Raw genomic sequence first — 26,152 nt, forward strand, 5'->3', positions numbered from 1 at the left:
TTTCAGCTTTTTTTTCAAATTTTCAGTTGCATAGCCATTAAACTGATGGCTAGAAAATCCATTCAATCGCTTCTCGGTCTTTTGGCTAAGATCAAGTGTAGAAAATCCATTCAATTTTCCATACCTCCTGAAAGAATTTCAATATGATCTCTTTTGACATATCTTCCCAGGAGATTACTGGGTAAATCTGGACTTCTTTCCAGGCCACCGATGCTATGATGGTCTATTTCCAGAATCTGGTAGCAAGGCTGCCACCATTTGGAGCCTTTGAAGTGTAGACGTTTTAAGTAGGAAAAATGGCGAGGAACACGACTGCAGAGGGAATAGCAGAAATGTCATGAAGTGAACGAGAGAAGGCAGAGAAAGGAAATTTCCACTTTAAAAGCATTTTAAAAGAGATGGTGTTTGGGAATAGTAATGCCCCAGAAAGACACGACTTAAACTTCACAACAGGATTCGGTAGTTAAACTACAAATCCAACCCTGAATTATCCCCGATGCCATCATTTCAGAATCCTCACAGTGGCATTTGAATATATCGGGGGGATTTTACGTCACTGTCTTTCATCACTCTCAATATCCCCACGAAAGCATCGTCATAAAAAAGGAAGGTAGAACTGAGTCAGGCTCTAACGCACAGTTCAACTCTCAGCCCCTGCAGTCTCGGGACCTCGGAGATGCCAGGCTGCCCACCCGCCGCCAGCTGGGCCGTTTGGACCGGACCAGAGCCACCAGAGCCTCCTATTGGCTGCCTCGGTAACCCCGCCCTCCCGGCCGGCTCCCTGGTTTCTGTCGCGAAGGACGCCGCGTCTGTTGGTTGTCAAGATGGCGGCGGCGGCGGCGGGGTCGCTGCCCTCACTTCTCCCATTGCCTGGCCAGTTCGTTACCGCAGCTACCGTCGCCACCACAGCTACCAGCGCGGGTGCACGGGAAACACAGCTCCCTCGGTCACCCGTTCCGCGCCCGTGACTCAGAGCCTGAGAGACCGAGTGTAGGGAGGGGCGGAGGAGCAGAAGGAGGAAGCGGGAACTGCCATGAGGGAGGCGCTAGGGGCGAGCCCCGAGGCGGCGTTGAGGTGAAGGATGCTGGCCGGGAGGCCCGGAGCAGGGAGTGCAGTCGCGGGACTAGACACTGAATCTTCGGACACCCGTGCCGGAGCCCCCCTCAGCCCTCGGCGGGGCGGCGGGCGTCACCGACCTGGCGCTTATCTGTATCCTTCCTTACCCGCCGTGGTTGCCGGGGTAGCGTGTTGGAAGCGGGGCCCATCTTTTTTTCTCTATTTACATTCCCATTACCACCGACGCAAGGTGATAGAAACTTGCCAGTCATCTTATTGCAGATATTTGCTTTAATACTGTCCTTGCCCCCTTGAGACCGGAAATTATACCATTTTTATCCTATTGTAAGACGACTTCCCCTCCCCCCCACCTTGTTATCCTACCCCCATTCTGCAGCATTGGTGTAAAATGTTTGCGAATTTAAAAATACATCGACTGTGTGTTTTATGGGGATCACTGTCTGGCTTTCTAGGATTATGCCATAATGAATGTTCTTTTCTTCATCTTCTCCTCCTCCTAAATAATCATGCTACTTGGAGAGAAGAATTCTACAAATAAGTAATTTGCTATCTTGAACAAGTCCCTTTTAACGGTTAACCTAACATACACCTAATACATTTACTAGAGCTGCTAAAGCCTAGCACAGTTGGGTAATTTTCTATCCTCTGCCCAGTCTGTTGTGAGAGTGACAGTAGAGAGAAAATGACACGCAAAAGACCTGGGTGCTTCATGCTTGACTCTCTCTGACCTTTCCCTAAGAATTGATCGAGCCCACCTTTGATGTTGGTGATGGTTTGCATTGTAGAAAATTGAAAGTTTTATTTTCAAAATACGTTAACCATGTATATTTCTTTAGAGAATGTTATGATAATTAGCATTTAACTTTTGTAGTCTCAAAGGACTTGGTTGGCAGTGACTGTGATAATCATCTTTATTCTTCTCAGAGAATGGAGTGTCTTCTCTTTCCAAGTTAACCCTGTTTTTTTGGCCGCGTGGTCTTCTACTTCTCCTGGGACGTTGCAATTTTAACAGCAAGTTGAAAAACAATTTTAATTTAGTGCTTGCTGTTTGACAGACACTGTTCTACGTGGTAGGGATAAACATCTAGTGAGGAAGACCGACACATACAGAGCTTATATCTGTTCAAATATCCCTTCTCTGAATACTTTCCTCAAACTTCTATCCCTTCTGTCTTTTCTTTTGTTAGCTAAGTTCTCAAAATGGTAGCCTGCAATAGCACCTTCTAGTTCCTCTTATCTATTCATTATTAACCCCATTCACTTTGGCTTTTGCCTTTGCTACTCCCCAAAACTGTCCTCTCAGAAATGTATTCTGAAATAACAGTATTGTTTTCTGTTTGGATTTGATTCTGTCCCTTTGACTTGTTTCCTTTTTTTTTCTTTTTCTTTTTTTTTTTTTTTGGACACTAAACTCCTATTACTGACCCTGATTTCTCTCTAAATCAGAAAATAGGGAAGCATTATAAATGGTTCATTGGCAAAGTGTATTTTTCCATCATTTTCATTAATGAAACAGTCATAGACTTAATTCTTTTAATTTTATGTGGTATGGATGTTGATAAAAACATCAAAAGAAATTCAGCAGTACCTTAAATGAACAAAACCAAAAAGACTTAATTCCAAAATTGTAATGATGGCTTCCCATAAAGATATATATTACTAAAATATACTTAAATACTAAATATGTGGTTAAAATTATTTTTAATTATAAATGATCGTTTCAATAGATATCCAAGAAGCTTTGATAAAACCCAACAAATTTTGCTAATGTATAAATACATATCTACATATATTTTTGCTAGCTTATATATATTTTTGCTAGTATATATAAATGTATATATGAATTCTTTTTGACACTAAATCAAGAATATCATGTTATTAACACTTAAACACCTAAGCACTTCTTATAAATATTAATTTGGATGTTCTTAGTGTCTGTAATGCTTCCCATTGAATACCTAGTACAAAGTAGGTGCTCAAATTTATTAAATGAATGACTAAATGAGAAAAAAATGTAAGAACTGTAGTCTTAAAATAATAAAGTGGTTTGGTAAAATTTCTACATGTGATTTCCAAATGTGAATTCAGTATTCAGAGACCATCTAGCTAAGAGTCAAAATTTCTGGATTCTAAAGGCTATAAAAGAACAAAACTTTACAAAGTTTACCTACTTAATATTAGCTAAAGTTTTATCATTTCAATCTCTTATAAGAATTCAAATAGAAATAAAATAAAGTGTTTTGGGTTTTTTTAAGTTAAAGTTCTCTCACATCCCCTTCACACTATGCCTCTTTTATTCTCATGAATGTCTCCAGTCTTTTCCCGTCCATTTTATCCTAACACCCACTTTGTCTCTCTTTCTTCCCTACCTAGTTTATACCCTATTCTTGATTATCTGCACATATTCTGTCACCAGTATTATTGGTTCTTTGCACCTTGAAAGGATGAGTAGAGTTAGCCAAGCATGTGCAGAGAGATAATGGCATGATACATCATCATGGCAAGTTCAGTTTATGTAAGTATCTTAGTGTGGCTGGGCATAGAATTCATGTAGGGAAATGTTGAGAAAGAAAGTTGAAAAACAAACCAGATTATAGAAAGCATTATATTTCAAGAAATTTGGAATGTATCATGAAGATGATAAAGAGCTTTTGAAGAACAACAAAGAATGAGAAAACCAATCAGATTTGCCTTTAGCTTACTATGTGGAGTTTCAAAGGCAGGATGACAAGTTTAGAAGTAAAGAGATGACTTAGAAGACTACTGCAAGAGATTTAGAATGCCTGACCCAAGCCCGTGGAAGAAGAAAAAGAATCAGGATTACTCTAATAAATTTGGCAGAATTATAGGTTGTGTGACACATAGTTATTTTTTATAGCAACGTATTTAAAATACCTAAATGACACCTGAAACTAAAATAAATAAACAAACAAACAAACAAATAAATAAAATAAAACAACCTAAATGAGCTCCATTTGGAGAAGGACTAAATTGGAAGAGGGAAAGATGAGGATGAGGTGGGGTAGATTAGACTATGCTTTTAAGTTATAATCATGTGTTACCCAATCCTACAACCCATAGTATTCTTGGGTTTGTTTTCTGTTAAGTATATAAAAATTACCTTCCTTTGAACAAGTATTTAACAGTGATTCTAATGGAAATATCTAATATGGTGCAGCTTATATGAAAAACAAAAATGTAACCAACCATCTAATATTTTTTAAACTTTAAGATCATACTTTGAAAAGATGCAAAGACAGCAGCACTCTTTATAACTCAGCAGGCAAAAGTTTTATATACATAATACATATATTTACATATAAACATTTATGTATGTATATACGGAGACAGTCATTTGATTAAACTTAAAAATATATATTCAGAACATTATACACATTACATTTGAGATTTTCTTTATGTTCTCATGATGAGATCTCAAACGTGGAACAGAGGACAGAATTGACTCCATCTGCACGCTTCTCCCCCTGCTTCCCCAACAATGTTGTTCTTATGTACCCTGAAAGGAACTAGCACTTTCTTCCACTGCCACATTGTGACTTTTAGTAGCCAGGGGTCTTATTAAATTCTGATTCCTTTTAATACTCTATTAGAGAAGAACAAGATAAATCTTTATCTGTTTCTGTGCTAGCAAAGAACAAGATTTCCTTCCCTTTTATTTCATTTTTATAAATCCTTCCAAAGAAACTTTAAAAATATGTATACGAATGTGTGTAGGCATATGTGTGTGTTGAAGTGGTGCAAAATTTTATAATAAAATGAAGATAAAATGAATTATAGCCAATGATACCATTGGTGGTTAAATAGCAACGTAATTGGAAATGAATAAATTCTCAATAGCAAACTTTCAAACTTGCAGAAGTTCCAATACACATGATTGTTTTGAAATACACAATAAAGGTTTTTTGTAATATTGATGCAGAGAAGATCCTGAAATCTACTGAAAAGTGTGATTCATCGGCATGTATTTTCTATTAGAGAATTATAACCACCTTCATTTTCCCATATATGTGCCTAAGATAGTAACTTGTTAATCAATACTCAAATATTTGTGTAATGAATTAAATGATATGCAGTCTCCTTATTTGAGCTCATGATGTCTAAAAGTAATTTATTTTTTTTCCTGGGAAAGTAACATATATCTTTAGTTCTAATACCAAGTGAGAAACTTCTACATAAAATATTTACTGGTTATATACTAACACTAATGTGTACACATACTAATTGTTCCACAGAAATGATTATGTCATTAGTATGAGGCTGTAATTGTATTTATCAGATGGCACTGACACTCATCCAACTACTAAAGACAAACTGTTGTCTTTAACTTTATGCTACCATTAGAGATATGAAAATCTATCTAGAGAAAAATTTAGAAGAAGAGCGCCAAATATTACTGCAGCAACAAAAAGAATGTCGAAATCGAGCACGTAAATATTTTGTGGAGTCTAATCGGAGAAAAAAGTAAGTAATTATATTTTATTCAGAGTATAGAGATTCAAAGTCATTATAAATTAATAGTTTCTCTACTTAGCATTTTTAAGTAAGTTTTTTAAAGCATTTTATGACTGCTTTAATTGTAGAACACTGATCAAGATTTATGTGGCTTTGCACATTTTATTACTGTTTTTCTGCCTAAAACACAAAGATACTGATGTATTATCCAGATTATTGACGGTGACCATAGCCATCTTTTCTTGTCATAGAACTTACACTTCTTAAAATGACTAAAACATGTATCATCTTCTTTATTTTTGTATCATTTCATGATAAATTAAAAGATTACTGATTAGTATTTAGTCTCTAATAGAAAGTTTGATTTTAATTTATTATTCACTTCTATATAATTTTTCTGTGTGTGCTATCCTCATTCATCCAATCAGAAAAAAATGGGGGAAATATGAATAATAGTGGAAATGTGATCAAATAATTTTATAAATCATTGCCATAAACAAAAGTTTCCTCGCGCGCGTGGGAAGAGGTGGGTGGCTGGGGCGAGCGCGCTTGCACACTGGGCAGCCTTTTGTAAAGTTCATGGGTCAGAAGGACCAGACTGCCTGTCTGTCCTTGCAGATGTAGCTCGAGAGCAGAGAATGAGCTGCCGCTGCCTAAGTCATGGCAGGACAGGCATTTAGAAAGTTTCTCCTCTTCTTTGACCGAGTATTAGTTGAAAGGAGTGCTGCGAAAACTGTAACAAAGAGAGGCATTATGCTTCCAGAAAAATCTCAAGTTAAAGAAAGTATTGCAAGCAACAGTAGTAGCTGGTGGATCGGGCTTTAAAAGAAAATGTTGGAGAGATTCAACCAGTTAGCGTGAAAGGTGGAGATAAAGTTCTTCCAGACTATGGAGGCACCAGAGTAGTCCTAGACGACAAGGATTATTTCTTATTTAGAGATGGTGACATTCTTGGAAAGTATGTGGACTGAAATCATTATTGACGTGGCATCACCTAAAGCTGCCCACCCATTCCACTGAAATTGTGGTCTCATCATGTAAATAATTTCCATGTCTCTCTTTTGTAATAAACTAATGATATCCAAAGTAGTAACATTCAGTATCTCTTAAAATTTAGTTCCAGTGTATTGATATAAACATCTAAACAAAAATATATAAATAAAAACAGAAAACAGTTTTCTAGTATAAGCTGGAAACTAAAGTAAAAATGCAAACCATCCAATCACCACTTAACATTTATCAAGATTTGTTTGAACTATTAGATTTTTTTTTAAGACAGAGTGGTTTTGCCATTTTTTCATTGTTGTTTTTGCTACCTTGTCCATATTCCTATAATATGCAAATGGCAGAAAAGCTCTATAGTTTATTAACTACATCATTGGGCATATGTTGCAAATCCCATTGGAGGAATACAAATTGTTTGCCTATAGTTTTTTTCTGGCATTATCTTTCTCTTTAGATTAACTCTTTCATTGTCCGGTGTACTTTAAATTATTTAATGAAACTTGGTTTTGTTTTATATTTGTGTGATTCTGTTTTTCTCCTACCTTTTGGCTCCTGAAGCCTATAAAAGGCACATGATAAGTGTTCAATAAAGATGAATAATCATATGCTGAAAGGGTCATGGGCTTTGGAGTTAAATCAGAGATCTAGGTTTAAGTCTTAGCTTCATGATTTAGAGCAAGTTATTTAATCTTTTTGAGCCTCAGTTTCTCATTTATGATTTGAATTAATACATCAATTTAAAGGGATTGTTATGCAAAAATGGTAATGTTAAAGACGAATAGTTGAGAACACATGTAAAAGTAATTATGGTGTCTGGCACATAGTGCTTCTTCCCAATTAAGCTTATTTTGTTGATTAATAAATTAATAAATTAATATGTGCCGGTTGCCAAATATTAATTTGGCATCAATTGCCAAATATTAGTATTTTCTAATAATTGACTTGCTCTGTGAAATAGCAGCCTTTATATATGGAATTTGATTCATAAACTCCCTACCTGTCTTCTCTTGTCAAACACGTATATGAATTCTGATGTAGGAAATATAGAGGAGAAGTTTGGGTTTAAAATACTAAGAGGCAGAATGTTTTCTAATACAATTTCATTATGTTTAATTTTTCTGTTATCCTACAATACTATGTAAAGACATACAAAATTATCTTTTTTGTACACTAATCATTTGTCCCTATATTTCACCTTTTATAAAGGGGGCCAAATTATTTGTACACTTCTGAATTTCAGAATACTATCATTATTGTCTTTTTGGCCTTACTATTATCTATCCACTGAGGCTTTACATCATCTGTTTATACCGTCCACTCACATTATGATTACAGAATGTTGGGTTTTTTAAAGTATTTTTTCCTACAAGTAGAGACAATCTTCTTCCACTATTTGTCGGTTATACTTTGACTTCGTCAGTATTGTCCCTAGTAGTACTCAAAGGAAAATACTCATAGCGCCAAGTGTTCTTTATTTCTATTAATTACTTAAAATCACACACATTTTTATTTTTTACTTCTTTTTGCTTTTCTATTTGCCAGTATTTTTCTTATATGTTTTCATCACATACTCAAGCTTCCATTCTTTCATTCAGTGTTCCATACAATGTAGTCCCCTTTGTTTCCCTCCAAGATCTCTTTCTTTCATCAAAAGGTACTGCTCCAATAGGTACTGGTTACCTTTTAGGCCTAATGCATAACTGGCATCCTGGGCCTTCCCTTTATTGCTCTTAGGAGTTGGAGCCACAGTTTCTTGCTTATGGGAGCATAACATCACTTTTTTGTCTTGTCCTATGTCATCAATTGCCAGAGCATAGCCTCAAGTAACTTTCTAACATACTGCTTTGTAGACCAATTAATTTTAAGATACACACACACATAAAGGAAATAAACTAACTCATTTTCTACATTGTTTTTAATTTTCAATTTTAGAGCTATCTTTTGGTAAATAAGTGGGCAGGCATTTATTTATGCAACAAGCATAATTGATTGAGTACCAATGATTAAACATTATATCAGCAGAAAAAATTATTTTCTTTATTTTACCATTAAAGTTTAAAAATGGCAGTAATCTTATTAAATGTGACTTCATGAAGGAAAGAAATTGAAATAAATTTTAAGAAGTAAACAGCCCAAAAGGAGCCTTCAGATAGTTTTAAAACAATATAATGTATGTATATACATATGATCAGACAATGTAACTAAAGAATAAGAGAGAAAAGGCCAGAATAGGGAAAATCACCCAAGAAGAGGAAACACAACCAAATAACAGATGAGGAACAAGCACTTTGGAAGAGTCACTAAGATCTATAATAAAAAATATTCCTTTAAATATCCTAAAGGCAGAAAAAAATACCTCAAGAATCATGGAATGAATTGTTGTCGAACATGAAATATGGGGTAGCTGCGTTATCTATTAATGAGAATGACAGAGCTTGGAGTTAACCCATGAAGCAAGAAAAATGTACTCTTAGACCAAATAAGATGGAAGTATATATACTTTAAGCAATAAGTCATATTCATCAAACCTCCATATTTGGAGATATGGCATAAGCTAAAAAATATAAATAGATTCAGATAAGTTTCAATATCAGTAGATTTAAATATCCATGAGTATATTATCCATAATATATTAAAGTAAAATTAAAGAAATTTAGGCTATTTGGAAGTTATCTTTGACCATTAAAATAATGTCATAGAGAACAACCATTTTTTCACTCAAGTTTTACTGGGTTTAATATACTGGAGGATAAAAATAAAATGCATGATTGCTGCCCTCAAATTACTAATAGTGAAGTAATATAGGATGGCAATGCCATGCAAAAACTACTATGATAGAGTCACCTACAAGGTCGTATGGTAGCACATTTCATATACCACAAGACAAAGAAGAGTTCTGGGAAGAGTGAAGTCTTATTAGATAACTAAAAGTTAGCCAGGGAGTGTAAGGGATAAAGGTTTTTAAGCAAAAAGAACAATATGTGAAAAAAATTAATGTTATGAAATATAAAAGTTTTGTGTGATTTAGGCACAGAAAAATGTAAAAGACAACAGGAGATGAAGCTACAGAGTTGGTAGGAGACATTTCATAAAATAGCTTTTCTGCGAATCTAAAAAAATTAAACTCTCTTCTTAGGACTCTGAGTTGCTGTTGAAAGAGTAAAATCAGAGACGTGTCATGATCTGATTTATATTTTAGCTCATTGTAGCAAAGGGGTAGAGGATGTATTGAAGTACAACTGGAGGCCAACAGAATGGGTAAAAAGCTGTTACACTGATCTGAGCAAAAGGATGAGTATGGAGGTAGAGTTGGGATTGTGTAGATAGGGTCAACAGGAGTCAAAAACCAACTATGGGTGCTGCATGAAAAACATTGTCAGAAATGGAATACTTATAGATTATATGAACTTTATTTTAACACTTTAATATAAATCTAAATTACAATGTACATTTCTATAGTTTTTTTATACAAATTGTAATAAATCTGGTTTGATATTTTCTTCATTGCCCTGGACTCATATATTGTGATATGTTGTTCTTTTTCAATAATGTTTTGGTTATTTGGGGTCCCTTGAGATTCCATATGAATTTTAGGATGGGGTTTTCTTTTCCTGCAAAAAGAAGTCATTGGGATTTTGATAAGGATTTTCATTTTGGGTAGTATTGACATCTTAACAATATTAAGTCTACCAATCCATGAATATGGGATGTCTTTCCATTTATTGGTGTTTTTCTTAATTTCTTTAAGCAATGTTTTGTAGTTTCAGTATATAAGACTTTCACCTCCTTGGTTAGGTTTTTTCCTAAATATTTTATTCTTTTTGGTAAATGGAATTTTTTTTTTATTAGTTTCAGGTGTACAAGACAAGGTAATACTTAGACGTTCATCATTTATATCCCTCACACTGTGAACCCCCCTCCCCCCATCCACTATCCCTCCGACCTCACACTGAACCATCACATTATATATATGTAAAATTATAGTTGGCATTCATTAATGTTTAGCTTCTGGTGTACAATGCCATGATCAGGTATCCACAGTATCCCTGAGGTGGTCTCCCAAATAGGACGCATGTCCATCAGATACCCAACAAAATCTTTACAACATTATTGAATACCTTCCCCAAATTAATTTTCAAAAAAACCCTGAGGCCATCTTGTGGTTACCAGCTGCTTCCAAATCCCTTCACCTTTCCCCTTATCCCCAACCCCCCCCCACACCCATCTAACAACTCTCGGTTTTTTTCTTTGTGTCCCCAAAACTGTTTCTGATTAGTTCATTCACATAGTCTTTTCTTTAGATTCCATATATAAGTGAGATCATATGGTACTTGTCTTTCTCTTTCTGACTTATTTCACTTAACATAATGTTCTCTAGATCCATCCATGTTGCTGCAAATGATAAGATTTCTTTCTTCTTTATGGCTGCGTAATACTCCATTGTATAAATGTACCACAGCTTCTTAATCCAGTCATCTACCAATGGGCATTTCGGTTGTTTCCATATCTTGGCTATTGTGTAAAGTGCTGCAATAAACATAGGAGTGCATACAGATTTTTGAATTGGAGTTTTGGATTTCTCCGGGTAGATGCCTAGGAATGGAATTTTTTTTTTAATTTCCTTTACAGATTGTTCGTTGTGCGTATATAGAAACACAACTGATTTTTGTGTGTTGATTTTGTGTCCTGCTGAATTTGTTTATTAGTTCTAACAGTGTTTTTGTGGAATCTCCTGGTACTGTGCTGAGTCAGATGGTGAAAACATATTTCCTTGTCTTAACCTTGGGGGCGGGGGAGGAGATTATTTAGGAAGGTAAAAATCTTCTCTCCCACGTATGGCACTACACCACTACTTCCTAACCTACCACAGAGGTTAGACCACTTGAAGATCTATAGCCCTAGAAGTGCCTAGAAGTGCCTAGAAGTGTAGTTCTATAACAGGGTGGAATACTTTTGCTTCTCTCTCATATGACTCCTACCATGAAGTGTCTGTATTTCTTCCAGGCCTTCAGGTAAATAGCTGCTATTGTAGATAAGCTAATTAACTAGAGGAATTCTGCAAAAACAGCCTCCTGAATAGGTGGGGAAAGATATGCAAAGCCATGACTGTTTATCAAAGATTTACAGGAGTCTTGGGACCATACTCCTGTAAATCATTGGCGGGGGGGGGGTGGTCAAGAACGTCAAGAATGGCTGGGAATACAGAGATTTGGAGGACTTCCCCACACTCTCTTCCTTGGATCCCACCTGTTGCCCCACCCATTCTCCCTTCTCTTGACATAAAAGAAACATGAGTTCTGGGCCCTCTTAAAATGGACTTGAGACGCCATTAGGTTTCCCATCTTCTGAGTTGGCGCCTTCTTGACCAAAAAACTTATTATTCCAAACTCAGACATTTTGAGTTTGGGCCTTTTGAAGCGTTAGGCACCAGTAACAGTTCCCTAAATGTGAGTTATTTAGAGTGGAATAATGCTCCAACTAATGGATATCGTGGATATCTTTAGAAGGATGATTAATAGTAACCTATGATGTTACCCACCCCCCAACACCATGCCCTCTAAAGAGATCAGTAGGAAGTTTCTCTAGTAGTGAATTTCAGGCTTGCTTTTTCATTTTTCTCATTGCCCAGTAGATAATTATTGAAATATGCACAAACATTTTCCACAGATAAAATTGATTCTTTGAAACAGTTTAAACTACAATTTAAACAAGAAAACACAATCTCAAGTGCCTAGGGGTGATCAGAAATAAATGAAATGGGAAAGTTAAGAAAAATAGGGAATGGGTAAGGATTACAGGCAAGTGTTCAGAGCCATGTGTGAATAAGAGTCCAGGGTTGCTAAATCTTCATTTTTAAGAGAAATTGGACATCAAGATTTGTAAGTAAATTGTCTGGATTTTTAGCACAGTTCAGACTTAACATGACAGCCAATTTAAAATGTTTGGTCAAAAGGAAAAAGAGAACTATACAGCATTTTCTTGACTGTCCCAGAATTTTCAAGGCTGCTATTTTCACCAACAAATTAGTTCTTTACGTTACAGAAAATAATGTAGCTTTTTAGAAAACAATTTTTCCACAGCAGAGCTTGGAAGGTGAAAAATTAGAAAGAGCCTCATTGCAGAGATTTCTCTTTATTGCAAAAGACCTGGATAAAGTTCTGAAATTACCACTTTCAAAGATACCTAAAATCTTAGTTGAGGGCTTTCTTTTTTTTTTTTTAATTTAAAATGTGTTGTTTTTAAGTAAACTTTTTAAATATGAAAACACAATTATATAATAAATGCAGTTTTGAAACTTTTCTGTGTTGAGATTTTTATAATTTATTGCCTAATTCTGTTATCTTCGTTATGTTTTAAATACAGAGCTTTTGAAGAGAAACGAAAAGAACAAGAAGAAAGAGAATACCAAATCAGAGAACAAATACTTCAGCAAAGAAAACAGAAGTTTGAAGAAGTCACTGAAAGATTTCAGCGTGCCCATATTCCTCTTTCTCAGCGGAGGAGAACAGGTATCTTAATTTCTAGAATATGAGAAGTTATAATCACATTTGACTTAAGTAGACAATAAAATAATAAATTAAGAAACAAACTGGGAATTCAAACTAAAAAGACTAGTATGCCTTTTTAAGTAATAGGACTTTAACCAAATGAAAAATTGCAATTTGATTCAGGTTTTATTAGGAGAACATTTTGTCTGCTCTAGTAGTAAATTTTGAATGTTTGATTTTACATCAGTCTTGCTTATAATATTTTGTCTTTTTAAATAATCTAGTAAGTAGCTTAATAAAAGGAAAATTTAACATTTAATTTCAGTCAATTAGTGTCACATTCATTCTGGCATTTATTCACACTTTGGTTCAAATTCATATTTAAGAGACTGGCAAAATAAAAAGAAAACCTACAGAGTGATATAATCCAACAATCTAAGCTCTGGAACCAATTAAGAATTTAAATATGAGTATGGTTGATTCTTTGGTATCCATCGACATTTTTTATACCTTAAATAATAACACAGAATTAGCAACAAAATGTCAAAGCTTCAAAAAAGAAGGGACAAGGAGCACCTTTGTGTATTCAACAAATATATGTTGTACTTAGCCTTGGGCTAAGTGGAGATACAAATAAATCTAATTGTACTCTCACAACTTATTGTGGAGATGAGAGTAATATAAACAATGTCAATAAATATAATGATAATTGCTCTGGTAGCAGAATGTATAAAGTATTATGAGAACACAGAGGAAAGAACACTAAACGTGTAAAGGGACATCATCCCTGGAAAAATAACAATTTCAATCTTGAAGAATGAGCATTTTTCCAGGCAAAGAGAAAGTAAAAATCTTTCTACACAGAAGGACCAGTTTTTGCAAATAAATTATATATTTCAGTATATCTGAAGCATAGGAAGGGACGAGAGAAGAAAAATGGATATGAGGCTAGAAAAATAAATGGGAACCACTTCTCAAAGAGCATTGCATGCCAGGCTAGGAATTTCATCTTTATCTAAAATGCAATCAACTTAAAGTTTTTTAAGTGAAAACAAGCCATTAGAGATCTTACTGTAAGTAAGGGCAGCTTGTAGTGCTGCTAAAAATAATAATGATAGCTTAAATATGATAGGGTTTTTTTTCTCTCATGTAGTATGTAATCCTGAGATAGGCAATCAAAAGCTGGTTTCTTTGTTATACAGTGTCATTTGGAATCCAGACTCCTTCTGTCTCTCAGCTCAACCATCCTTAATATGTGGTTTAATATCTTTACCCTCATGGTCACATGGTAGCTACTAGAGCTCCAGCCATCATATCAGTGTTATAAGCAGGAAGAAGGAAGAATTGTAAAAAAAGAGTGTACCTCCGAGATACTTTTAAATTGTTTATATCTATCTGTTTATATCTAATTGGCAATTCCATGTGTAAGGGAAACTGAAAAACAATTTTTTTTTTAATGTGGCTATATTGCCACCTCTATCAATACAGGGTCTCTTGCTAATGAAAAATGGGAAAATTGATATTAGGTAGGAAACGAGGGGTCTCTGCTATAATTAGTTTTGTTTGTTAGATAATTATAGATACAACATAGAAGATGAATCAAAGTAGAGACATACTAAAGTAGATAGAGTAGTAGGAGATTATTTTACTATTTTTGGCAAGAGGTGTTAAGCTGCTAACTTAAAGCACTGCCTGCACTAGATATGATGATAAGAGGTAATATACTCAGGAGATATAATCAAGAGGATTTGGTCCTAATTGACAGAGAGCAGTTGAAGAAAGACTAGGAGAACAATGCCCTTAGTACTTAGCACAGAGCCTCACATATTTTTAGCACTCAATAAATACTTCTTTAGTGAATTAATTATTTTGGTGGATGAAAAGAATATTAGTTAGGTTTATAAATTAAGGAGGAGAATTGGGTTAGAGGTGTGAAAGATTACTTATTAAGTTTTAAATGGATTGAATTTGAGGCTTCCATGGCTCATTCAAATGGGGAAATTAAATTAGCAACTAGAAATATGGGTCTGAAGTTTAAGAAAACGATATGAAATAGAAATGTGTATTTCAGAGTCACTAATGAGTAATATATAGTTGATAAATGAAGCCATAGGAAAGATAAGCTAAATAACAGAGAGGACCACAGATTGAGGATGGGTCCTAAAATAGAACCTTTATGCACACTAGTATTTACTATGGGTAGAGCAAGAAAAACTAAAACTGGATTTTGAGAAGTAGTTATCAAGAAAGCAGATGGGAAACAAAAACAAAAAAAGAAAATAACGGATAAGAAGGCAAAAGAGAAGGTAGTTCTAAGAAAGAGGAAGTGGTCAGTTGTGTTAAATGCCTCAGAGAAGTAGTCACCACTCATGAATATTATTTGCCCCCAAAAATGGTGCTATCAAAGGACCTAGGTACAAAAAAGTTAGGAGTTTTAGCAAAAACAAATGACATACACATCCATACAATGGAATATTATGCAACTGAAAAAAATAATGGGGAAATTCTTTATGGATTGATATGGAAATACCTCCAACATAGGTAGATTTACTATGAAGCTATGAGGTTTAAGTTTCAGGAGCCCTCACTCTCATGACCCCTATATCTAATTTTATATTAGTAATTTTTCATTATTTTTTCTAAATGAGCGCCCCCAAATTGTATAAACCGTATACTCTCATAAAACCTGGATCTATTCCTGATTTCCAGGATGTATTGTCAGTGTAAAAACAAGGTCCAGGTCAATATACATAATATTCTGCCTTCTGTCTGAGAAAAGGGGAAAATTAGAATATATATTTATATTTGATTGTATTTGCATAAAGAAACAGTGAAGGGATACATAAATGACCAATGAGAGCAAGACTTCCAAATGTGTCATATATACTTTATTTCTGAATATGAATATATTACCCATACAAAATGTTAAATTCATAATTTAAGAAAATTTAGTGCTATCAATGAAGAACAAAGCTATGTAAGACAACTGTTTATTTGTCTATTAATTTAGTTTATTCCCAAATTATGAGTGTTAAAGTTTCACTACATACAAGTATGCATGATAGCTAACTGTTCCCCTTGCTACAAAGAAGGGCAACAGATTGAGGGCTTCAGTGAGGTTAGAAAATTGTAAGAGTGAGAATATTAGAGTAAAAGAATGGGAAGGATTGGAACTAGTGAATTAAATGATATGATAAAGCCCTATTACACAATAAGTAAAAAAAGGAGGCTGAAATTATCATCAGTGAACGAAAGGTAGTGACTGGGGAGGTCATTAGCTAACAGCAACAAGAAGTAGTAATGGTGGTTGTAATTTGACTTAAATTAGTTTTAAAGTCAGTTTTTAAGTTCTCTTTAATACATAAGAGGGAATTAAGAAAAGCAAGACTATAATCTAGCCTGACTAGACATTAATTAGCAAAGCATAACAAAACAACTCATACAACTAGTTCAGTAAGCTCCATAAACTCCCAGTTCTCTGTCCTTTTAGGTGCTCTGACTACACCTTAAATGAAAAGTATACACTTAGGCATACACAACCACATTCCAGAGACAGAATTCTGTGCCCTCTGGCATTGGACAATTAGAAATGTTCCTATATTAACGTCTAGACACAAGACTGATTAGAAATCAAGCCTCAGGTGCCATCCACGAGGGTAAAGGGTATAGACCTCCCTAAATTCTTATTCTCTGGTCACGCAATGGTTGGGAGTTATTAAAATATGTTTTGGAAAATCCACTTGTTTTAAATACCTTTAATTTCAGCAAAGAAAGCCCATATTTAATATTCATCAGGCTACTCAACAGGCTATTATTTTCACCAATATTGAAAACTGATATTGGACATTAAATATGCTAATTAGATGATACTCAAAATCTATAGCTTGATATAATCTGGTCCTCTGTTATTAGAATATCCAGCAAACCATCTCATAACTGCGTATTCTTCACTAGTATATTATGCTATTACCCCTTGATTAGGGAAATGGACCATCTGTAAAGTTCAATTTTGAGTTAACCCATATATAATAATATACTGGTTTTGCTTCAACATTTTAGAATAAATAACAAACGATGTAATAGTGGGAAAGTCTGATGACATGGGTTTTTTAAAGAAGAAAGTAGGAAAGACAGTTTGGAAGTATCAATGAAGAGCAGAAAGTCACCTATCCTACCTCTAGGCCTTCAGTTACATTCAGTATGTAATCGTAGAAAAATAATATTTCCACTTAAGAGGGCTTCAGGAGAAGCAATATCCTTAAAAGACAGCTGTGTTTCAATTCAAACAAGAAGTGAATTAGAGGTTGTGCAAAGTAGTATGTGAGTGAGTGTGTATATAATGTATGACTTTGAACAACTCATTTATCTTCTCTATGCTTCGGTTTCCTCAGTTGCAAAATGAAGATTCAAATAACATCTGCCTGATAGGGTGGTGAGGATTAAATTAGATAATACAAAGAGCTTAAATATAATGTCAATAACCATAAGTGCTCAATACATGTTAGTTGGTGTTTTTATAGCTTCCTGATATATATTCTTAAAATTGGTGATGGGATTTCTGAGGTAATAGTTTCTCTTTGGGGAATTAGATGTCTAAATTTAAGCTATTTAGACTATGCCAAAAAATATTTTCTTTTTACCAACGTTTTGAAGTAGTATTGTATCATTGACCAATTAAATTATATATAAAGAGATCATTGAATATGAGGTGATTCTGTACTATTTAATCTTTCTTTATTATCTCCTTAGTTTTTCAAAAACCAGCTCCTCCATTAGAAGAGGCTCTCAAACAAATTCAAGAATCCAACTTAAAATCAAAGGTGAACTTTCCCTCTTCCGACAGGCCAACAATAAATTGGAGGTAAATAATTTATGATTACTATGTGTAATTATTAATACATAATAATTAAATAGCTTTCTAGTTGCTGTGTTTGTAGGCCTTTTCATCAGTTACTCCTCACATCTGTTTCAATTACTATTTTATTTTCACAGATTAAATTAAGGTAGAGTGGAATAAATCGTTTAAGAATAAGGCAGAATTTTAATTTGTTGTCTTTGGTATTACAACTCTGCTTATGTTGAATAATTTTCTATGGAAACTATCCTCAAAAACATTTTAAAATATTGACATTGGTTATTCATCTTTACTGAGATGAAAAAATTGTGTTGAATTGTAGTGATATAAATTTAGATAAAAGGAATAATCCTAGGGTAGAAATGGGTTTTTCCTCACTGAAAATCTTTCCTAGCTGTCTTCAGAAAGGTACAGTGTCTCCTGCTTCCTGTCCAGATTAGCTTAAATGAATCATCTACAAGCAATAGGATGGACCAACCAACTACTGAGCACCCTCTGACATTCTATATTTTCCATTTATTTATTATAAGTGTTTATTGAAGCTACTGCATGCATAGCACTAGAGCAAGCACTGTAAGGGCACATTTAAAGGGGTGACTTAAAAAAGGCTAAGGAAGGGACTGGGAAGGTAAGAAAGGATGCTCAAGCACCCCCCAGAACTGACAACAAAGTCAGTATTACCACCACAGACCTGAACTGAGCAGAACTGTAGCTATAGGCGAGGGGTACCAAGCAGGATCTGTGGTCCTAAGTGGGGGAACATTGCCACTGCTAAGCCAAGCCCAGCAGAGAGGAAGCCAAAAGAATAATTATCAAAAACCTTTTTCTTCTGTTACCCTCCCACTTCTTGCTAGTGCCTTCCATTGGCCAAACTCAGCCAGAAATCAAAAAGCCAGGGATCATTCAGTCTGTGCCAAGCAGAGACAAGTAGAGAAGTGAGTCTGGAAGATCAAAGAGAAATATCCAGACTAGAAGCAATGTGTCACTTATATCCCACAACAAAAAAGTCAAACTGACCACTTTTGTCAGAGCAGTTTTATTGGAAGTAGGGGGACAGAAAAGAGATTGCAATGAATTGTAGAGAAATAGAGAGCAAGAAAGTAAGGATAACAAGTGTAGTTTGGCTGTGAAAGGAAAAGAGTGATAGAACAATAGCCAGACAGAATAAAAATGTGAATCACATATGGTTCTCTGCCAAGAAAGTATTGCAGTTACATTACATTGTAATGATAGTTACACCATAATACACGTGTGTTACCATCTAATAGAGGCTATTACAGAAATATTAACAAAGTGATAAAGAAGTACAAAGTTTAAAATTGGAAAGAAGACTTAAAGAATGATTATAAATTGTCTAATAAAGAAGCATAAGCTGGATTTAGGAATGTTTATGCCTGCAGTGTCATAAGAAACATGGACCCCTAAAGGAATAGGTCTTGTTCAAAGTGGCAGGACTGTAGGATGTGTTGCTGGTAGGACACGAGATGATCTAGAAATGCAGATTGAGATCAGATGTGAAATACTTGTGTGTCTAGCTAGGAAGTTTGAACTTTATCCTATAACTATCAGAAAACCAGTGGAGATTTTTAAGCAGGGAGTGATATAATCCTCTTTATTATTTTAGAAAGATTATTGGTGTGAATGTTGGAAAGCGAAAAGGATGGAGAAGAATCAGAGGGCCCTCTAGCAAGCAAACATATATTAGTTATCATTATACCAAATCTGTGCTAGGACTAAATAACATACATCATCTTTGTTTTACGAGAAATTATCTTCATTCTAAATTAGAATACACAGTTTTCATGTTTTTATTGTAACACACTACATTTTGTAATATATTATTAGATCGGTGCGAAAGTAATTTCAGTTTAAAAGGTTAAAAATAATTACAAAAATAATTCCTAAAGCCGCAATTACTTTTGCACCAACCGAATATTATGACTGACTTCATGATATCTATATCTACCTATATATACACCTATAGACACATAAATGTTATGTATTTGGAAAACAACAAATGTATACAATTTATACAAATGAATTTTATTTATTTAAAAATTGAACTTTTCTCCACATATAACTAACAATATTAAATAAAGTGTGTGAAAATGTTTCATAAGCTATAAAGTGCTGTACAAATATGAGATGTTGGAATATTAACAATCAGGTGTTAGGTTAATAGAAATATTTACATATACTATTTATCACAAATATAATTAAGCTGCAAATATTGATAAACTACAGTTACCTTAAAAATATGTTTTCTGTGGAATATAAACCTAAAATGTGTTGAGGAATAAAGTACTGTCATGTACCATTTAACGACTGGGATAAGTAGTTAGGCGATTTCATCATTGTGCAAACATCATAGAGTGTTTTATACCTAGATGGTATAGCCCACTACACACCTAGGCTATATTGTCTAGCCTGTTGCTCCTAGGCTACAAGCCTGTACAGCATGTTTACTATGCACTGCACACTATTTTACAGCAAATTATTTTTATAAGTACGAAGAATATACTCTAAAATAATTATAAAAAGTATAGTATCATAAATACGTAAACCGGTAGCATAGTTGTTTATTATCATAAAGGATATGCACTGTACCTAATTCTATCTGCTGTACTTTTGTACGACTGGCAGTGCAGTGGGTTTGTTTACACCAGCATCACCACAAACATGTGAGGAATGTGCTGGGCTAAGATGACACAATGGCTAGGACATCAGTAGATGATAGGAATTTTTCAGTTTCATAATAATCTTATAGGACCGCAGTTATATATGTGGTCTATCATTGACCAGAACATCATTATGCAGCTCATGACTATAGTGCAAGAAACAGGGAGCTTCCTAAGAAATGGAGGTGTATCAGTACACATAAACAATTTTTCTTATATGGACAATATTAATGGTAGTTAAAATAGTTTAAGATGTTAATAATGTGGTCATCTAAAGGAGAAAAAAATTCTATGAAGAAATGGAAAGCATTTGAACGTTAAGCCTCAAGAAAAACAGAGAATGTGCTCATATGAAAATCAAAGCTGCCTCAGGAAATAATGAGATATAAGAATTTTAATAAGGGATTAACATTAAAAATATAAGTAGTTGTGGGGAGGCCAGTTAGCTCAGTTGGTTAGAGCATGGTGCTAATAACACAAAGGTTGCCGGTTTGATTCCCCACATGGGCCACTGTGAGCTGCGTTCTCCTTAAAAAAACAAAAACAAAACAAAACAAAAAATGTGTGTGTGTGTGTGTGTGTGTGTGTGTGTATAGTCAGCCTTCCATCATATCCAAATCCTTACCACAAATATAATATACTTGACCCTTCTGGTAGATGTAGGGTAAAAGAAGCTATGCTTTTCCCCATATTAAAATATTATACTTTACATTGATGTTGTTAGATATCTATCTCCAATATCCATATATTTGTGGTGAGACCATCGATTCTAAACACATGCTACCCTGAGAAATCTGGCCAGAGCTGAGCAGTAGTCTATTTGACCTATATTTGCCCTTTGTATTAGTCCTTGAACCAGATTGTCTAGCCTGTATTCATGATCTGTATGACTATCAGACTTCTGGAGGTGAAAATACTCTAAAAGCAAGGAATGAGAAAAGGGGAACATGAATAAGCTATGTATATTTCTCAACCCATGTGAGAGCACACTAGTTGATCAGAAGTAGATCATGCATCGACCCTAAGGACAAAAAATAATATGAATCAAAAGCCTAGAGGCAACCCAATAAACAAACAAACAAACAAACAAAAATCTTAATAAGGCTTCCTTTCTACCTGCCTATCCAAATGCTTTTCCACCTGTGCAGATCCATTCCTGACTGTCCAGCTGTCTCCAAACCTGATCCCTACTTACCTGATCAGCTATCTCCTTCACTGGCCCCATTGCTATCCCACCATTCCCAAATTCTTCCTAGCTATCCAACTGTTTCTCCCACCCGCCAGCCCCTGCCTATCCGTCCATCTGTTCCCTCTACTCTTCCTAAGACCTTTTTACCAGCCCCATTATTGTCCTCTCCAATCAAGTATCTTCCTCACCCTCCAGCCCCAGCTACTCCCAGCTTTTCTAGCAGTTTCCCATTTCTACCAGCCCCGATTCCTTCTGAGCCACCTGATCGTCTACCCCACCCACCCCAAAGTTCTCCAACCATTCCTGATTCTGACTCACAGAGCAAATTATTTTACAAAACTTTCAGACCCAAACATTTCCTTACAGCACAACGTTGTGCCCCAGCCACTCTAATGCCTGCCCTTGTTCATCGTTCCCTTCCAGCTCAACTGGTTGCTTCCCCAACCCCTTTGGAAGCTCTCCCTGTTTTGAAGCCTTCCAGTTTCTCCAGTCATCCCCCTCATCAAACAGTCCCCACTCTTTCTTATATCACTCCATTGCCTAAATATCCTGCTAGCTTAGATCTTTTTCAGTCAGTTCAACAATCTGTTCCACAAACCACATTGTCAAATCTGCCCCAGGCCTTGGTAGACCATCTGCCTGCCTCAGTTCTCTCCCATCCACCTCCCTGTCACTCTCCATCCTCTTCTTTGTCTTCATCTACTATTTCTACATCCTCTTCACCCTCTCTACAGTTTTCTTCCTCTTCATCCATTCTTGCCTCTCCTCCACCTTCCTCTTCTACCTCCCCATCCTTACCTCTTTCATCTGTTCCTCTTTTTTCCTCACCTTTGCATTCTTCTCCCTCTCCATGTTTGCTTCCAACTTATTTAGATTTTCCCTCTCCAGTTCCTCCTGTTTCTTCTTCCTTTATGATTTCTTCTTCCTTTCCCCCCATGCTTCACTCTCCCTCTCTTTCTACGTCCCCATCTTCTTTTATTCCTATCCATCCCTTCAATCCTCCTCACTGGAGGAAGAAAGTAGAGAAGAGAAGAGAAGCAAGTGGAGTAGCGAAGAAAGAAATAGAGAAGAAAAAGTTGAGAGACTACAACTTTGAAGGTAAATAAATTGAGTTTGATGTTTTGTAGATTTAGCAATATTTTGTTTGGGAACGATGATTAAAGGGGAAGGGACATGTAAGAGTAGAAAAGCCTAAAAGGTGGAGAGAGAAACATATTTTCAGTGTACAGAAACCTGTGTTAAATAACTTCTTGCTCTCCCTGATCTCCCTGTGGTCACAAAAGATAGTAAGTAATCTAGTATTCATTGACCCTGATTATTCCAGTTTGTCCAAATAAAGATATATATGGGTATTGGAGATAGGTATATGTCACTTTTGTCACCTTCCAAACATTTTTATTTTCATTGACTTGGCTAATTGAATTCAAATGAATTAAGAATAAGTGCCCTTGGGATTCACACTAATGGCCCTAATGCAATAGCAGTCAGCTTTTTTATATACCTCATCCCCATCCCACGCCACCCTCAAATCTTTCTTTGTTCTTTGCTTTTCACATTGTACATATGCTGAAATATAACATGCTGTAAGCTTCCGGAAGATGCAGATTTCTAATAGAAGATGGTGTCATCCCCTGATAATTTTGGGGTGGCATTTTGGCACACTAAAAGTAGACTCTACATTAAAGGTACCTCTTCTGTTGCATGAAAACCATGCTCATACATGTGATACAACTGAAAACAAATGTGTGCACTCTCCTCCATGGAGTAAGATCCAAGCACCCAAACCTAGTAAATTAGAATGGAAATTCCTGCCTACTTTGACAAATAATTTTCATCTTTTCTATCTGCCTGAATCTTCAACCAACTCTATTGTGCTTATAGGAATACCTACTAACCATGACATCAATTCAGAACTAAGAGTAATGCAGATTATTATTATCCAGATAGGAATGCTCTTAAAGAATTAAGTACTAACTCTACACATCTACAGAAATTCCTTCTATATCTGTCCTAAACAATAGAAGAATAAAATTTAACAAATCAATCCATGAATAATTGGGCATTCTTCCATGAAGGTGGAGTGCTTTATTGGAAATATAATTCCACAACCATTTTTATTCTACTATTAACTACCTTAAATTCCCATTCTAATATGTCTACATATTTCTCCAATATCCTTATATGTGATTATCTGGACACACACCCACACACTCACTACATGAATGTGTCATTTATATGTACGTAAAAAGAAGTGTAACTTTATTTAAATGTACTAAACATTTTTATGTATGGTTCACAGAGCTATAGATAACGCCTTGTCTTCATCACTGTCAAAAAATGATCAGAAGCATCAGAAACATCTCTTATCCAAAATCAATTGTAATAAAGAAATGAAGGAAAACAGCAGGACAACCTTGGCTACTAACAAAGATGTGTTCCAGCTTAAATTGGTGGAAACTCAGAAACTCCTAGAAGATCAGCATCTAAGCAGTTTGCAAGTATGAAACTATAAATGCGTTACTAATATTTTAATATCTAGTAATAATTTTGTCCCATTTTTCAATGTTCTTCACTAGAGAAATGTAGGCCATTAGGCAAGGATAATCCACAAAAGAGAATGTGGATGAATCAGCACAAATTCATCATAGATACTAGAAAAATAATTTTTTAGTTCTGTCTTTACCTTATATTCATTTTTCTCTCTACTTCCCCTATTCTTCTTTTCTCATCTCATATTTAGAAAAATATTCTTTATGAATATTATCTTCTGACACACATGGAAACTATTTGAAAGTACAGTGTAATGTAAGTATCATTGTCAGAGATTGGATTATAAAAAGCAACCTGAAAATAATAATACATGTGGACATTAGGTTCTCAATGAAAATAGGCAAAATTAACTAGAAATAGATATTCTATTCTATCTGTTAGGGCAGTTACTTTATTTTCCACCAGTGAATGGGATTTCAACTGATTTTCCTGAAATGTTCATGCTCTTTATTTTTCATGAGTAATTACACAAATTTATGAGATTTTAGTAGGCTGATATCAAGATTAAATTCATAACATTGGCCTGATTCGTTCAATAATTAAGCAATAGTGGCAAGGCTGAAAAAGCAAAGGACTTTTCTTTGGCTATGACAGAGTGTCTCCCTGCCATAAACAAGTATAATTCTGAATAAAATATATGAAAGAGATGTTTTTAGACATTAGACAATAGGCAGTAGAGAATATGATCTTGAAAAAAAAAAAAAGGAAAGCAAATGAGGTAAGCCCTGTGATCACTAGGCTTTTTTACTGGACATATTCTCTTGATAAGCCTAAAAAAAAATCCACAGCTTACCAAACTGCCAGTTAAAAAAAAAAAAAAAAAGTACTTAATACTGTCTTACCGAAGACTGAAATCTAGACACACAACATAATGCTTACAATGTCCAACATTCAGCCACAACTTACTAGACATATGAAAGAGCAGGAAACTATGGCCCATAACTTGGAGAAGAATTGTTCAGTAAAATTAGATGCATAAATAACAGAGGTGATGGAATTAAACATGCAGGAATTTTAAATTAACTTTATAAAGATTTTCAAGGAATTAAAGTAAAAATGAACATAATGGAAAAGGATATTTTAAAAGAACCAAATAGACCTTCTCGATCTGAAAAGCATAATACCTGAAATGAAAATTTCACTGGATGGGCTTAACAGTGTAGACATTACAGACAGGAAGTTCAGTGGACTTCAAGACATGTCAATAAAAATCATCCAATTAAATCACTGAGAGAAAAAAGACTGGGAAAAAAATGAACAGAACATTAGTGACGTGTGAGACAATATCAAGCAATACAATATACATTTAATTAAAGTCCCACAAAGGGGACAGGGAATATTTAAAGAAAGTGACTAAAAATGTTTCAAATTTGATGAAACTATAAATCCACAGATTCAGGAAGCTTAACAAATTCCAAGAAGTATAAGCATGCACAGGTGCGTGCACACACACACACACACACACACACACACCGTACAAAGGCACATCAAAATTAAAGTAAGCCAGAGGAAGAAAAGATACATTACATGCACGTGAACAAAGATAAAATGGACTACTAACTTCAAGCCAAAAGACATAATATTTTTAAAGTTCTAAGAAAAAAATCACCAGCATAGAATTCTGTATGCAACTAAAATATCCTTCTGAAATGAAAGCAAAATAGGCATTTTCAAATAAACAACTGAGCACCACTGCACTACACTAGCATCTGCACTATAAGAAATGCTACAGGAACTTTTTCATGCAGAAGGAAAATCGTGAGATGACAAATTCAGCTCTATAGTGATAGCAAGCAGATTAGTGATTGTTATGGTAGGTAGGGATTGAGTCCAAAGA

The 26,152-nt window shown here is 35.0% G+C and overlaps 1 protein-coding gene and 1 pseudogene across 7 annotated transcripts in view; both read left to right on the forward strand.

Annotated features, from left to right (window-relative positions):
- The first annotated feature begins 805 nt into the window (after nucleotides 1-805).
- Nucleotides 806-26,152, forward strand: part of CEP126 (centrosomal protein 126) — a 56,435-nt gene continuing 31,088 nt past the window's right edge. For 5 of the 6 annotated variants that reach the window (XR_013994248.1, XM_081063880.1, XM_081063879.1 and 2 more), the window contains exons 1-5: nucleotides 806-1,209; nucleotides 5,440-5,559; nucleotides 12,919-13,064; nucleotides 17,793-17,904; nucleotides 24,065-24,263. Coding sequence is in view for 5 of the 6 variants with exons in the window: in XM_081063880.1 (XP_080920006.1) it covers nucleotides 1,082-1,209; nucleotides 5,440-5,559; nucleotides 12,919-13,064; nucleotides 17,793-17,904; nucleotides 24,065-24,263 (705 nt within the window). In the remaining variant the exon portion in view is untranslated. Of the gene's footprint in view, nucleotides 1,210-5,439; nucleotides 5,560-12,918; nucleotides 13,065-17,792; nucleotides 17,905-22,795; nucleotides 22,864-24,064; nucleotides 24,264-26,152 lie in introns of those variants that run through there. The other variant, XM_081063883.1, reaches the window with a different exon arrangement.
- On the forward strand, nucleotides 6,211-6,521 carry LOC308504009 (10 kDa heat shock protein, mitochondrial-like; annotated as a pseudogene). Its single transcript has one exon. The product of its transcript is annotated as a 10 kDa heat shock protein, mitochondrial-like (transcript).

This window comes from Rhinolophus hipposideros (genome assembly GCF_964194185.1).
Source record: "Rhinolophus hipposideros genome assembly, chromosome: 10".
Taxonomy (NCBI): Eukaryota; Metazoa; Chordata; class Mammalia; order Chiroptera; family Rhinolophidae; genus Rhinolophus; species Rhinolophus hipposideros.